The sequence below is a fragment of the Oncorhynchus tshawytscha genome, linkage group LG10 (genome assembly GCF_018296145.1).
Source record: "Oncorhynchus tshawytscha isolate Ot180627B linkage group LG10, Otsh_v2.0, whole genome shotgun sequence".
NCBI classification, from domain to species: domain Eukaryota; kingdom Metazoa; phylum Chordata; class Actinopteri; order Salmoniformes; family Salmonidae; genus Oncorhynchus; species Oncorhynchus tshawytscha.
In genome coordinates this window covers 38,519,818-38,533,716 of record NC_056438.1, presented here as the reverse complement: position 1 = coordinate 38,533,716, position 13,899 = coordinate 38,519,818, and the positions used below count along the sequence as shown (strand labels likewise).

The 13,899-nt window shown below is 39.9% G+C and overlaps 1 protein-coding gene across 2 annotated transcripts in view; it reads left to right on the top strand.

The window, feature by feature from the left end:
- adcy8 (adenylate cyclase 8 (brain)) overlaps window positions 1-13,899 on the top strand; it is a 253,231-nt gene that overhangs the window by 144,084 nt on the left and 95,248 nt on the right. For both annotated transcript variants that reach the window (XM_024419923.2, XM_024419924.2), the window contains exons 4-5: window positions 10,799-10,910; window positions 11,664-11,791. In XM_024419923.2, the coding sequence (XP_024275691.1) occupies window positions 10,799-10,910; window positions 11,664-11,791 (240 nt within the window). The remainder of the gene's footprint in view (window positions 1-10,798; window positions 10,911-11,663; window positions 11,792-13,899) is intronic.

Below are 13,899 nucleotides of genomic sequence, written 5' to 3'. Positions count from 1 at the left end.
TTTAACTAATTATCTTTGAATGACAGGGTCCTGATAAAGGGACGTTTCTTTTTTTGCTGAATTTTTTATTGCATATTGCATCTCCATCCCAAAGCCCTTGCTTGGAAGTGTACATCACCAGATTGCTCACAACCTTGCCCTTATCCAGGCAAAGGTGGCGAGACACGATAGTGATGACACCATAGGCCTTGTTGATCTCTGCACCAGATAGGATGCGCTTGCCAGCATACTTGGGGTCCAAAATGTATGCTGCGGTGTGTATGGGCTTCAGGCAGAAGTCTTCATGCTTTTTGATGTATTTCAGAACTGCGGGTTCCACTGCTTGGAGCAGCAGTGAAGTGGGCAGGGCAGTACGGATTTCTTACATCTGTAAGCAGAGTCTGAACATCAGACAGGATGGCATTGTCTCCCTCATTCCGTGCAATGGCTACTGCTATAGGTTTCAGGAGTTTCAGGCCGCTTACCACTCTCTCCCGAAATACATCATCAAGGAGGATCCTCTTGATGGGGCTGTCCATATAGGCAGACTGTGATATGGCCATTTCTTGGAGAGACTCATTCCCCTCCATGAAACTGTCAAACAGGATGACAACACCACCCCAACGAGTGTTGCTGGGCAGCTTCAATGTGGTGCTCTTATTCTTCTCACTTTGCTTGGTGAGGTAGATTTCTGCTATAACTTGATGACCCTTCACATACCTAACCATTTCCTTGGCTCTCTTGTAGAGTGTATCCATTGTTTTCAGTGCCATGATGTCCTTGAGGAGTAGATTCAATGCATGAGCAGCACAGCCAATGGGTGTGATGTGAGGGTAGGACTCCTCCACTTTAGACCAAGCAGCCTGTTTGCAGCATTGTCTGTCACCAGTGCAAATACCTTCTGTGGTCCAAGGCCATTGACTGCCTTCAGCTCATCTGCAATGTAGAGACCGGTGTGTATGTTGTCCCTTGTGTCTGTGCTCTTGTAGAATACTGGTTGAGGGATGGAGATGATGTGGTTAATTATTCCTTGCCCATGAATATTCGACCACCCATCAGAGATGATTGCAATACAGTCTGCTTTCTCTACGATTTGCTTGACCTTCACTTGAACTCTAGCAAATGAGTAAATAAAACATATCTCTGGTTGGAGGGGTATATGCTGGGTGAAGAACATTCAGAAATCTCTTCCATTACACATTGCCTGTGAACATCAGAGGTGAACCATTTCTCTGACTACGTTCGTCCATTGAGTAAAAAAAAAGCTGATTCCAGGAGGACCATGAGCTGTTGCTATCGATAAGGTGTCTGATTAATCATTTTCAACTCGAATAGAAGCAGAGGGACTTTTGTCATCTGGCACTTGGCCAGATGATTCTGCATCTTTGTTTCATTCTTCACATATGATTCGGCACAGTATTTGCAAATGTATACAGCTTTTCCTTTTACATTAGCTGCAGTAAAATGTCTCCACACATCAGATAGTGCCCGTGGCATTTTCCTGTAAAGATTAGAATTTGTTTCGTAAAAAACAAACCAATACAACTCCATGTACAGATAAATAGTTAAGCAGTTAGATTAAACAACCACTTTGTAAGATCATTTAAAAAAAAATGAAACATGTATGGAAACAGGGGAATTCACATTCCTCAGTTAGAAGGCTCAAGCAAGCTAAAACCCACATGGTAGCAAAAACTAACTGGCATAAATGGTTAATAAGTTAAAAATGATTTAAACACACTTTGTTGTAGGCAACTATTTACTAGTTAACAAAAAATCATGTATGTCGTATAAAATATATTCACCCCACCCAGTATTGTAGTCCTTGGCTCAGACAGTTTAGTAGTGTGGGCTCAATAGCATCTCATTAGTGTGCAAGATCTTGAGAATAAGCTGTACATGTGATGGAAGAATGCACTGTGCATGCAGAGGGTTGCAATTCCATTGAATTGGGGATAGTTTAACCAAAATATGCCACAAGACCTAGAATTGTAATATGTGAATCCCACAAAAAAAAAGATTCACTGTTATAAGCTAACTTTTTGAACGAATTTAAGCAAAATTACCAAATTCCCATGGAACATTTCCGGAAAAATTGCAACCCTAGCTGTAACAAAACAAAATGTGAAAAAAGTCAATGGGTGTGAGTGCTTTATCTAATTCTATCATTCCGGGATCCCTGCACATTGCAAATATGGTATTGGAACTGAACTACTCTGACTTTCTCATGTACTTATTTCTTAATTTTATTTCTCGTTTTTGCTCTACCTTATCTCATTTTTTTATTTTACATTGATATTGTTTACTGCATTGTTGTGTTGGGAGCGTGCAAGAATGGCATTTCAGTATTATTCTGCATTTGACATCAAAACTTCAAACTATCACTCACAATTTACGCCATTAAACAAGGACATATTTTGGAGAACTGCAGAATTTCATTGCCTAAACTCTAATATAAACAATAATAATGAATGGTAAGATTTTGAACATTGTAAGGTCTGTGCCTTCTGCTCATATCCAGAAAAACAGTTATACAAATAGAGTTTTGATTAACCAACCACCCTAATATCACCAGGTTATGTCACGGTATGAGTAGAACATTGTTGCATGTGTATCAATTACAAATTTTACACTAAAGGGAAGAAAATGATTTCCTTATAGTTTTGGACCTTGTCTCTGTGTGAATCTTAAATGCATATGTCAAATGATTTTAAGTGGAAGTGACAGCATTTTAGCAACATTACATCTTATTAGAATCTGTTTATATACACCCCCAGGAAGAATATGACTCTTTTATTTAAACATTTTTGTCAAACGTACACTATAAATTTGTCATGACTCTCCTGTGAGGATTCGAAGATCCGGTTAAAATGGATCATCGTCTACCAGATCCCTTTCACCCACAGAGGGGAGGAGGGATTGATGTGGGGTGTTTTGTGACACCTCACGCCCGGTCATAAATTGTATGCAGCAGAGGACTTTTTCTGCTCTTTAGTAGTGGTGATTGGATTGTCTCTTAGTTACAGAGACATTTTGCTGCCCCAAAAGTGAAAACTGGGACAATATTTCTAGCATCCGGATGTGGGGAATGATCTATGGAAAAGTAATGTTGATTTTGTGATGGTATAAAATATTGTAACTTGAACAGCATACACACTGTATATGTCAGGTTTTTATCCTTTATTGTTGTGTAGGACATGTCAAAGATGATGAGAATACTTATTTTAATTAACTACCAATCCCTGTAGCGGGATAATTTCCGTCTGCAACCGCTGAATAGTATAGCGCAACAGTCAAATAATATTACTAGAAAATATTCCTATTCATGAAATTTAAGTGCAATATTTTGAAACACAGCTTAGCCTTTTGTTAATCACCCTGTCGTCTCAGATTTTGAGATTATGCTTTACAGCGAAAGCAATCCTAGCATAGCACTATGTACACTTAGCATCAGGAAGCTTGGTCACGAAAATCAGAAAAGCAATCAAATGAACCGTTTACCTTGATCTTCGGATGTTTTCACTCATGAGACTCCCAGTTACACAGCAAATGTTCCTTTTGTTCCATAAAGATTATTTTTATACCCAAAATACGGACGCTTGTTTGTCGCGTTATGTTCAGAAATCCACAGGAAAGAGCGGTCACGACAGCGCAGATGGAAATTCCAAATAGTCTTCATAATGTCCACAGAAACATGTCAAAAGTTTTTTATAATCATTCCTCAGGTAGTTTTTAAAATATATATTCGATAATATTTCAACCGAGTGTGTAGCTTTTTCCATAACAGCGCGAGGAACAATGGCCGGTTTACTCAATTGCGCACCAACTCACTCTGAGAGCCCCCATCTCTCCACTTACGCAATGTGATCCTTCACGCTCATTTTTCAAAATAAAAGCCTGAAACTATGTCTAAAGACTGTTGACACCTTAGGGATGCCACAGAAAAAGGAATCTGGTTGATATCCCTTTAAATGGAGGACAGGCACGCATAGGAACACAGACGTTTCAAAATAAGAGGCTCTTCCTGATTGGATTATCCTCAGGCTTTCGCCTGCAATATCAGTTCTGTTATACCCACAGACAATATTTTTACAGTTTTCGAAACTTTAGAGTGTTTCCTATCCTAATCTGTCAATTATATGCATATTCTAGCATCTGGTCATGAGAAATAGGCTGTTTACTTTGGGAATGTTATTTTTCCAAACATAAAAATAGTGGCCCCTTGCTAAGATAGGAAACTAAAAGCACGTTTTGATGATACTTTGCCCAGTAAGTAGCCATGCCCGAGGGACCGCAGATAGCGTGTCAGCATAATGGAAACATCCCTTTTTACCAGAGTATATAAAGGATGAGTTGAGAATGAACATATCAGACCAGAAGGACTCAAGCTGCAGCTTAGATCTCGATTGGTTATGACCCTGAAAATCAACACGAGGTGAGGATGACAAAGTAGCCTCTCTAACAATCGATGTTACGGCTGAGTAGCTATTCTAAGTACAGTATCTAAGAAAGTACATTTAAGTAGGACCATCCTGTTACTCTCTTTAAATCGTCGTTGACTGCTCTCATCACCCTACTGGGGATCATCGACATGGCTGATTAGATGTCTTCAGAGGACCACTCTTCCAGAATGGGTGAAAGTAAACACCATCCTGTTAGTCCTTCTTAAGACAACAGGACAAGGCATTGAAGCCATGGACAACTAAGAAGAAGGACATTGTGACCTCTTGTGGACAATTAGAGCCTTACTCTTAATTTGAGAGAAGGCCCAACGGAACCCTTTTCACGAAGGCCTGGTTCCAACAGAGATACACGACAAAGGAAGACATTCAAACTCGTAAATACATCCATTATTTCTTTACCACAAACGAGCGGTGGTTCAGGCTAAAGTATTAGGGTTACTGTGAGCATAGTTACAAGTGTTGTCTCTCTTTCTCCCTATACCCCTCTCTACTCCTCCCTCTTTTGATAATTAAGCAGTCATGTTGTCGTTAGTGCACAAGAGACCTGTTTCCATCATATTAAGTTTCTAATCAATAACCCATACCATGTGTGTGTGTGTATCCTGTGTTATCAATTAGTTAGTAAATAAACAAATAAATCAATTTGTGTGGTACAGAATTATCAATAAAGTTTGGGTTTGTGCAGATGCAAGTGGTATGAGACTGATATGAGGTAATCAGTAATAAATTACTGTTATCAATATCTATCTCATATCATCTAGTTTAATTCGGAAGATGGTAACTTGTTAACCAATGTATTCCGTGGTGCCACAAATCCTAATTAGTTAATTGTTACATGATTCATTTAATCAAGTAATAATTAAACATAGTTAGTTGATTCGATATGTAACAGGTTAATTTAACCTGTTGAGGATGTTGAGTCCCAATTGGGAACCAGCCCTCCCACCGTCAGCTGGAATGTGGCGCATGGAACGCAAAAAATATTCTTAAAAATATTTAACCTCCACACATTAACAAGTCCAATAGCTCAAATGAAAGATAAACAACTTGTTTATCTAGCCAGCAAGTCAGATTTCTACAATGTTTTACGGCGAAAACATAGCACATATTTATGTCAAACCACCACCGAAGACACACCGAAGACCAAGCTAATTTCCATAGCCAAATTCCACAAAATATGCAATCACCAAACGCAGGATTAAAAGAAAAATAATTTCACTAACCTTTTGGAAACTTCATCAGATGACAGTAATATAACATGTTACACAGTACATTTTTTTTTCTCAATAATATGCTATATATATCCATAAATCTGTTTACAATGACGGCATGTTCAAAAAAATGCTACTCAAATGTCCGGAGAAATGACGATAGCTCCGCCATATGCCGTCAGCTAACATGGAATACACAACATAAACTTAGACTAAATATGCATGTTCTACATATGTATAGAAAGATACACTTCTTCTAAATGCAATCGCTGTGTTACTTTTATTTTTAACGTTACAGATTTCGTTCACTAGGCTATAATATGAGTCGGCGCTCAGGAATTAGCATTTTGGCTCCTCTACTTCGGAGTCCACAGAAACCCATAATAAACACATAAATATTCCCTTACCTTTGCTGTTCTTCCATCAGTAGACCTGGAAGGGTTTATACTTACCAAAAACAGCTTTAGTTTGGAAGTCTGTGTCTTTCGGTGATCAAACACGACACATTTCGGTTGAAATGCAGCCAAAAGTCAAGTGGGTGCGCACCAAAACGTCGAAATTACATATTATATGTCGACTAAACTTGTAAAACTATGTTCAGAACACAGCATTAGCATGTTATCTAGCTTCACAGCAATTCTCAGGACGAAGAGAAACACACGAGTCGTTTAATCAATCTTGGAACAAAGACAGAGCGCGCATGAGAGTAGCCTGTTTTCTCGCGTGACCGCAAGGTTTCGGCCCGCCAAAACCCTCGTGAGCGCGCGATTCTCGCAATGAGAAGTCCCATTGAAAGCAGACATCGCGCTGAAGAGATAGAAACTGTTCCCAGGACTGTAAGTGCTTGGGAAGGGTGGGGGCGATGACGTCAAAGTTGGGCCAACTTTTATGATGACAAGAGAGAGTTTGGGAGAATGAGTGCCCTGAGAGTTCTGCTTTACATAGAGACATAATTTAAACGGTTTTAGAAGCTTTAGAGTGTTTTCTATTCAATAAGAATTTTTATATGCATATATTAGCAATTTTTGACAGATTTTTTTTCTGTTTACTATGGGCACCCAATCACCCCAAAGGGGGCAGCAATCAGCCCTATCTTTATTAATGAAAGTCACGTCACAACAAATTCATAGAATTTTTGGGAATGAAGTACAGTAATTTGTGAAAATTGTATAGAAATATAGAGTGGGAAAGCGGCCGTGGATTTGGACAATTAAAAGACACTGCAGTAAGGAAAAAGGAAAACGCACACTGCTCTTGATAGTATCACTGATATTTAATAAGCTTATGTATCGGCCTTCGTCAGAGCTTATCAAAATTTCTTGAAATTTGCACCCTTATGTAGACCTAGTCCCTTCCACATCCGTTCCATACATCAAATGGGGTTGAAGGTAAAGGGATAAACAAATAAGTGCTACCAAATATATCAATATGCATTTCATAAATATTTCAGAAGTGTATAAATAAGAGGTATGTAGCAACAGTGCAACTAGATCAGTAGCAACAGTGCGACTAGATCATTAAAACGCATTGGCCAAAAGCCACAAAATATACCTGGATGGATTCCTGCAAATATGTAAATACCACGGGAGTCCTCATATATTTTGGAACTTCAGTCCTATTGTTCAAACAACAATGAAAAGGTAGGCTATCTCTCCCTCAGTTCAGTTGCCTATGCACATCAACAACAATTAACGCTAGCCAGAGCGAGATGAGCTAAAATCTAATGAGGGAACATTAGATAAACCCTCTCAAACTTTTTCAGCTAGTTGTCTGTAAAAATTGCACTGATAAACCATAGGGAATAGTAGACTGCGTCCTCTGCAGCTTGTCTGCCAATGCATGCTTGTCACAACCCACATTTTGACAACTAAATGGGAACTTGCATTCCTGTCCACCCAAAATACATTCACTAAGAAATATGCTAAATGTGGATAACATTCGTTCAAGCATCTCTAGCTGTAGCCACCTAAAAACGATATGAGGGGGAAAAGTCTGTCACCCACCCACTCTTCCAATGACATGACATTCTCCCAGCATCTGGCTAACTAGCTCATTTTAGGCTCTGTGTCTTTAGCTTGCTAAATAAATAGCTAGCTACATAAATTGATACGCTAGCCCAGTGGTGTCAAACTCAATCAGCACACATGCCATATTGAAAAACACAATGCATTTTCGGGCCAGACAGCCTATTTTTATTTAAATAAAAATAACTTGCAACTGCGACCCAAACTGGCCATTATTTTATTTGATATCCACTTATGTCCACTTATGCTGTATATAGCATTTTCACATATTAAAACAAATATAGTTATCCAGCCTTTGCCACTATGCTTGCAGATGTGAATAATACGATGTGACCTTAATCAAAAAGTTTTTAAATAACTCCAAATAACAAAAATGTAGCTAAATGTTGGTGTAACATTTAAACTTAACTTATGCCTGCCCATACCACAACCCCACCGCCACCATGGGGCACTCACAATGTACTGTAGTCTATTGCTCAAAGGTTGCTAAAATTGGACTACATGTTACTCCTTTGAATGGCGTTTTGTTGAAGGTTTTGTTTTTTGGTTATTCATTGTCAAGCTTTAAAAACTTAACCTAGACTGTGGCATGTGTCTGTACACTTTACCTCCGCTGCGTGCTGTAAATGGAACACATAAAAGCAGTGCAATTGAAGTTGTATTCACTGATGCAAGCACATCAGACTGTAATTTCATGCAGTAGATGATTCAACTGTTGATTAATTTACAGTTTACTCGCTTGTGTGTCCTATTCGGCCCTCAAGCCTTGTGTTTGACACATGTGCGCTAGCCTATTAGCCACATCACAACCACCTTGTGATCATTGCTTATGTTAGTTTGATTGTATTGACATTTTCAGCCTTAGTTACAGTCGTCCGTTTTTAACAGCATCCAACAATGCCTTACTGTACGTCATGGAATTTTGAGTCAAATAGAATAGATTTTTAAAACCTCTTATAAGTTGGGAAGTTTGCAAAGTACGCTAAACAAAAATATAAACGCAACATGCAACAATTTCAAGATTTTACTGAGTTACAATTCTTATAAGGAAATCAGTAAATTGAAATAAATATATTAGGCCATAATCTATGGATTTCACTTGACTGGGAATACAGATATGCATCTGTCGGTTACAGATACTAGGTGTGGATCAGAAAACCAGTCAGTATCTGTTGTGACCACCATTTGCATCATGCAGCACGACACATTTCCTTCACGTAGGGTTGATCAGGCTGTTTGATTGTGGCCTGTGTAATGTTGTTCCACTGCTCTTCAATGGCTGTGCGAAGTTGCTGGATATTGGTGGGACCTGGAACATGCTGTCGTACACGTCGACCCAAAGCATCCCAAACGTACTCAATGGGGTGACAATGGGATGACAGAAACTGTGGGACCGTGGGACCGTGCATTATGATGCTGAAAAATGAGGCAGAAGAAGAAAGGCACGACAATGGGCCTCAGGATCTCTTCACGGTATCTCTGTGCATTCAAATTGCAATCGATAAAATGCAATTGTGTTCGTTGTCTGTAGCTTATACCTGCCCATACCATAACCCCACCGCCACCATGGGGCACTCTGTTCACAACGTTGACATCAGCTAACCGCTCGCCCACACAACGCATGTCATACTGCAAACTGCCCAGCACAGTTGAAACCGGGAATCCTCCATGAAGCAAACTACAGTCAGATCAAGATCCTGGTGAGGACGACAAGCAAGCAGATGAGCTTCCCTGAGATGGTTTCTGACAGTTTGTCGAGAAATTCTTCCGTTGTGCAAACCCACAGTTTCATCAGCAGATCCTGCAGGTGAAGAAGCCGGATGTGGAGGACGTGGGCTGGTGTGGTTACACGTCATCTGTGGTTGTGAGGCAGGTTGGACATACAGCCAAATTCTTTAAAACAAATTTGGTGGTGGCTTATGGTAGAGAAAGTAACATTCAATTCCCTGGCAAAAATTGTGGCATTCCTGCAGTCAGCATGCCAATTGCACGCTCCCTCAAAACTTGAGACATCTGTGGCATTGTGTTGTGTGACAAAACTGCACATTTTAGTGGCCTTTTATTATCCACAGCACAAGGTGCACCTGTGTAGTGATCGTGCTGTTTAATCAGCTTCTTGATATGTCACAACTGTCAGGTGGATGGATTATCTTGGCAAAGGAGAAATGCTCACTTACAGCAATGTAAACAAATTTGTGAACAACATTTGAGAGAAATAAGCTTTTTGTGCATATGGAACATTTCTGGGATCCTTTATTTCAGCTCATGAAACATGGGACCAACACTTTACCTGTTGCGTTTATATTTTTGTTCAGTATAATTAAAATGCTGTCAGTTCCATAATGCTCCTGTGTTGTCTCAATTATGTTTCCAGTTAGAATCAGTTCCCCTTCGTTTTTTTAAAGAAGCAGGAAGGCAATATCTCAACCAAGTCAATCATATAAACATGGGATCATATAAATGTGATCTTGGTTGTAGTTTATAATGTGTTATCATTTACATTTACAATTTAGTCATTTAGCAGATGCTCTTATCCAGAGTGACTTACAGTTAATGCAATCATCTTAAGATAGCTAGGTGAGACAACCTTATATCTCAGTCATGGTAAGTACATTTTTCCTCAATAAAGTCAGTGCTGGAGGGAAAAAAGTCAAGTGTGAGTGTTAGTGCACAAAGGGCATATATATAGATTTTTTTAAATTACGAGGCAGGGGTGATAAAAAGGTAGGGTTTTAGATGTTTTCAGGAGATGGGCAGGGACTACGCTGTCCTAACTTCAGAGGCAAATTGGTTCCACCATTGGGGTGCCAGGACAGAGAAGAGTTTTTTACTTGGATGAGCGGGAGCTGAGGGTGGGAGGGCCAAGAGACCAGAGCTGGCAGAATGGAGTACTTGGGTCGGGGTGTAGGGTTTGAGCATAGCCTGGAGTTCGGGAGGGGCAGAGATTCCGTTTACATTTGTCTTAACGTTTCATCCAAAAGCGAGGAGGGACCACGTTGGACCATTTTGATCTGGATTTACATAAATTAAAACCTGTACCCTTTTGACTATTTTCTCACTAAACTATCTGTATATTTTGAAGTGTAATGGTGACAATGTGACTTCTCCATATTCTCTACAGCATTCTTTTTGCAGACGTTAAAGGATTCACAAACCTCTCGACGACGCTATCGGCACAAGAGCTGGTGCGAATGTTGAACGAGCTCTTTGCACGCTTCGACCGTCTAGCCCATGTGAGTTTACTTTATGCTTATGCTAATTTCATTTTCAAACGTGACTTTATGAAGGCAAGAACTGACATTTAGGGAAAAATCTGCGCGCAAGGAGACATGAATAATCATACTTTGTTCTAGAATTTGCTAAGATACTACAGAAGAATGCAAATGCAGTAATACTCTTGGGTCCCAATTTATGTTGAATGAATGACAGGCATGCAGGTATGGTGCTATGCAATTATAGAAATGTGTTTTGCACTTCTGACTAAGGTGTCATTTTCAAGCCCCAGAGCTGTCATTAATGACACAAATACAGTGTAGAAAGCTGAATTTAAATGGAATATGCAATGCTTTCAAAGGGTAATATCCATAATTAAGTCCAATGACTGGATTGAAAAACAGGTCAGATAGAGTGCAGTTTAATGGACAAGCGTAATGTTTACGTGAATGTCTGTTATTTTAACGTAATTCAGGGAATTAATTCAGAGTTGAGTCAATGTCCTTGTGCATGACGCACAGAGTCTGCTTGGCCTATAATGTCTCTTTATTATAAAGTCAAAGTTGTTGTCCAGGCATTTCTGGTGCAAGACAAAACAACTTGCTCATTGCCGTGAACAAATGCATGCATGAGTATACTGTACATTCCTGTACAATTCAATGATTATTCAAGCATTCTCATGGAGCAAGAGGTGTTGATCAAATCAAGATCCTTCTGAGTTTCCCATGGATTCCAGTCTAACTCCATTCTCTCTCACTCTCACTCTTTTCTAGGAGCACCATTGTCTGAGGATTAAGATTTTAGGAGACTGCTACTACTGTGTGTCCGGTCTTCCTGAACCTCGACAGGACCACGCTCATTGCTGTGTAGAGATGGGCCTCAGCATGATTAAGACAATCAGGTAAAAAAACGCCCACTTTTAGGCCTTGCTACACTTGTTGCCGTGCAAAGGTTTGAGTAACCTATAGGATTTTTCAGTTGAATGTGTGGCAATTATTGTGTTCTAGCACGCTGGGTTGACGTTTCTAGTTGTCTCAAAGCTGTTTGGATCTGTAACATAATGGTTCCTGATACACCGTAGGCTTGTCTGCTATAAAAAATCCTTGATAATACTGTAATAAACTGAGGCAATTATCAGCAGACAAAAAAATTATCACTAAAAACAGAGGTCCTCCCATGAAGGAATATTAGATACTGAATACTAAAATAATAAAGATTATAAGCAATAGAATGGCAAAAGACTTACCAGACGTGATATGTATCAATAAAACAGGGTTTCAGTTTAATACAATATGCAAAAAATAGATATAGTTTTATCAATAATGTCTGTTGATGCTGAAAATGCGTTCCACCGTCTTGAATGGCCTTTTCTATTCAAAACAATGGAAGCTTTCAACTTTCCAGCTGAAATAAAAAATGTCATAAAAATCTTGTGTAAATGTCCTAAAGCAAAAATATGCACAAATAATACATTATCTGATGAAATTGCTTTAGAAAGGACACAAGACACTGGCAATTGAACAGTTTGCAGAAAGACAGGACCCAGATGTAACAGGTATTGGTAAACATGCATGTAAACAAAATTCATTTTCAGATAATCTCCTGATACACCTGACCAGTATTGAAAACTCAATGACCACTTAAAAAAAAGAAATCTGAATACTCTAAAATCTCAGGATATAAATTAATGTGGAACCCCCACCCCAAATAATGACAGTGGGAAAAATAAAAATAATAATCTACAGCCATCCTTTAAGTGGATCACAAAAAATATGAAATACTTAACGATGCTTAATAAGTAGTCCAAGTTCATAGCTAGGATTTCACCCTGATCATGAAAATGTGTCTGGGATGGCAACAACGTGGTTAAATCGTGTAGTGTATGCCCATGACAAATATTGTTAACGTTACAAGCCTGATACTTACGATAGCAAAGATAACTTTTGTCTGTGCGGATTATTTGTAGCCAACAAGCTAGCTAGACACCTAGCCACTGTTAGCTAGTTAGGAATATAGCTAAGCTAGCTAAACTCAGCAAAAAAATAAACATCCTCTCACTGTCAACTGTGTTTATTTTCTGCAAACTTAACATGTGTAAATATTTGTAGGAACATAACAAGATTCAACAACTGAGGTATAAACTGAACAAGTTCCACAGACATGTGTCTAACAGAAATGGAATAATGTGTCCCTGAACAAAGGAGGGGTCAAAATCAAAAGTAACAGTCAGTATCTGGTTCTGGCCAACAGCTGCATTCAGTACTGCAGTGCATCTCCTCCTCATGGACTGCACCAGATTTGCCAGTTCTTGCTGTGAGATGTTACCCAACTCTTCCACCAAGGAACCTGCAAGTTCCCGGACATTTCTGGGGGGGTTGGGGGGTGGCCCTAGCCTTCAACCCTCCGATCCAACAGGTCCTAGATGTGCTCAATGGGATTGAGATCCGGGCTCTTTGCTGGCCATGGCAGAGCACTGACATTCCTGTCTTGCAGGAAATCACACACAGAACGAGCAGTATGGCTGGTGGCATTGTCATGCTGGAGGGTCATGTCAGGATAAGTCTGCAGGAAGGGTACCACATGAGGGAGGAGGATGTATTCCCTGTAATGCACAGAGTTGAGATTGCCTGCAATGACAACAAGCTCAGTCTGATGATGCTATGACACACCGCCCCAGACCGACGGACCCTCCACCTTCAAATCAATCCCGCTCCAGAGTAAAGGCCTCGGTGTAACACCCATTCTTTCGACGATAAACGCAAATCCGACCATCACCCCTGGTGAGACAAAACCGTGACTCATCAGTGAAGAGCACTTTTTGCCAGTCCTATCTGGTCCAGTGACGGTGTGTTTGTGCCCACAGGCGTTGTGGCTGGTGATGTCTGGTGAGGACCTGCCTTACAACAGGCCTACAAGCCCTCAGTCCAGCCTCTCTCTGCCTATTGCGGACAGTCTGAGCACTGATGGAGGGATTGTTCCTGGTGTAAAATCGGGCAGTTGTTGTTGCCA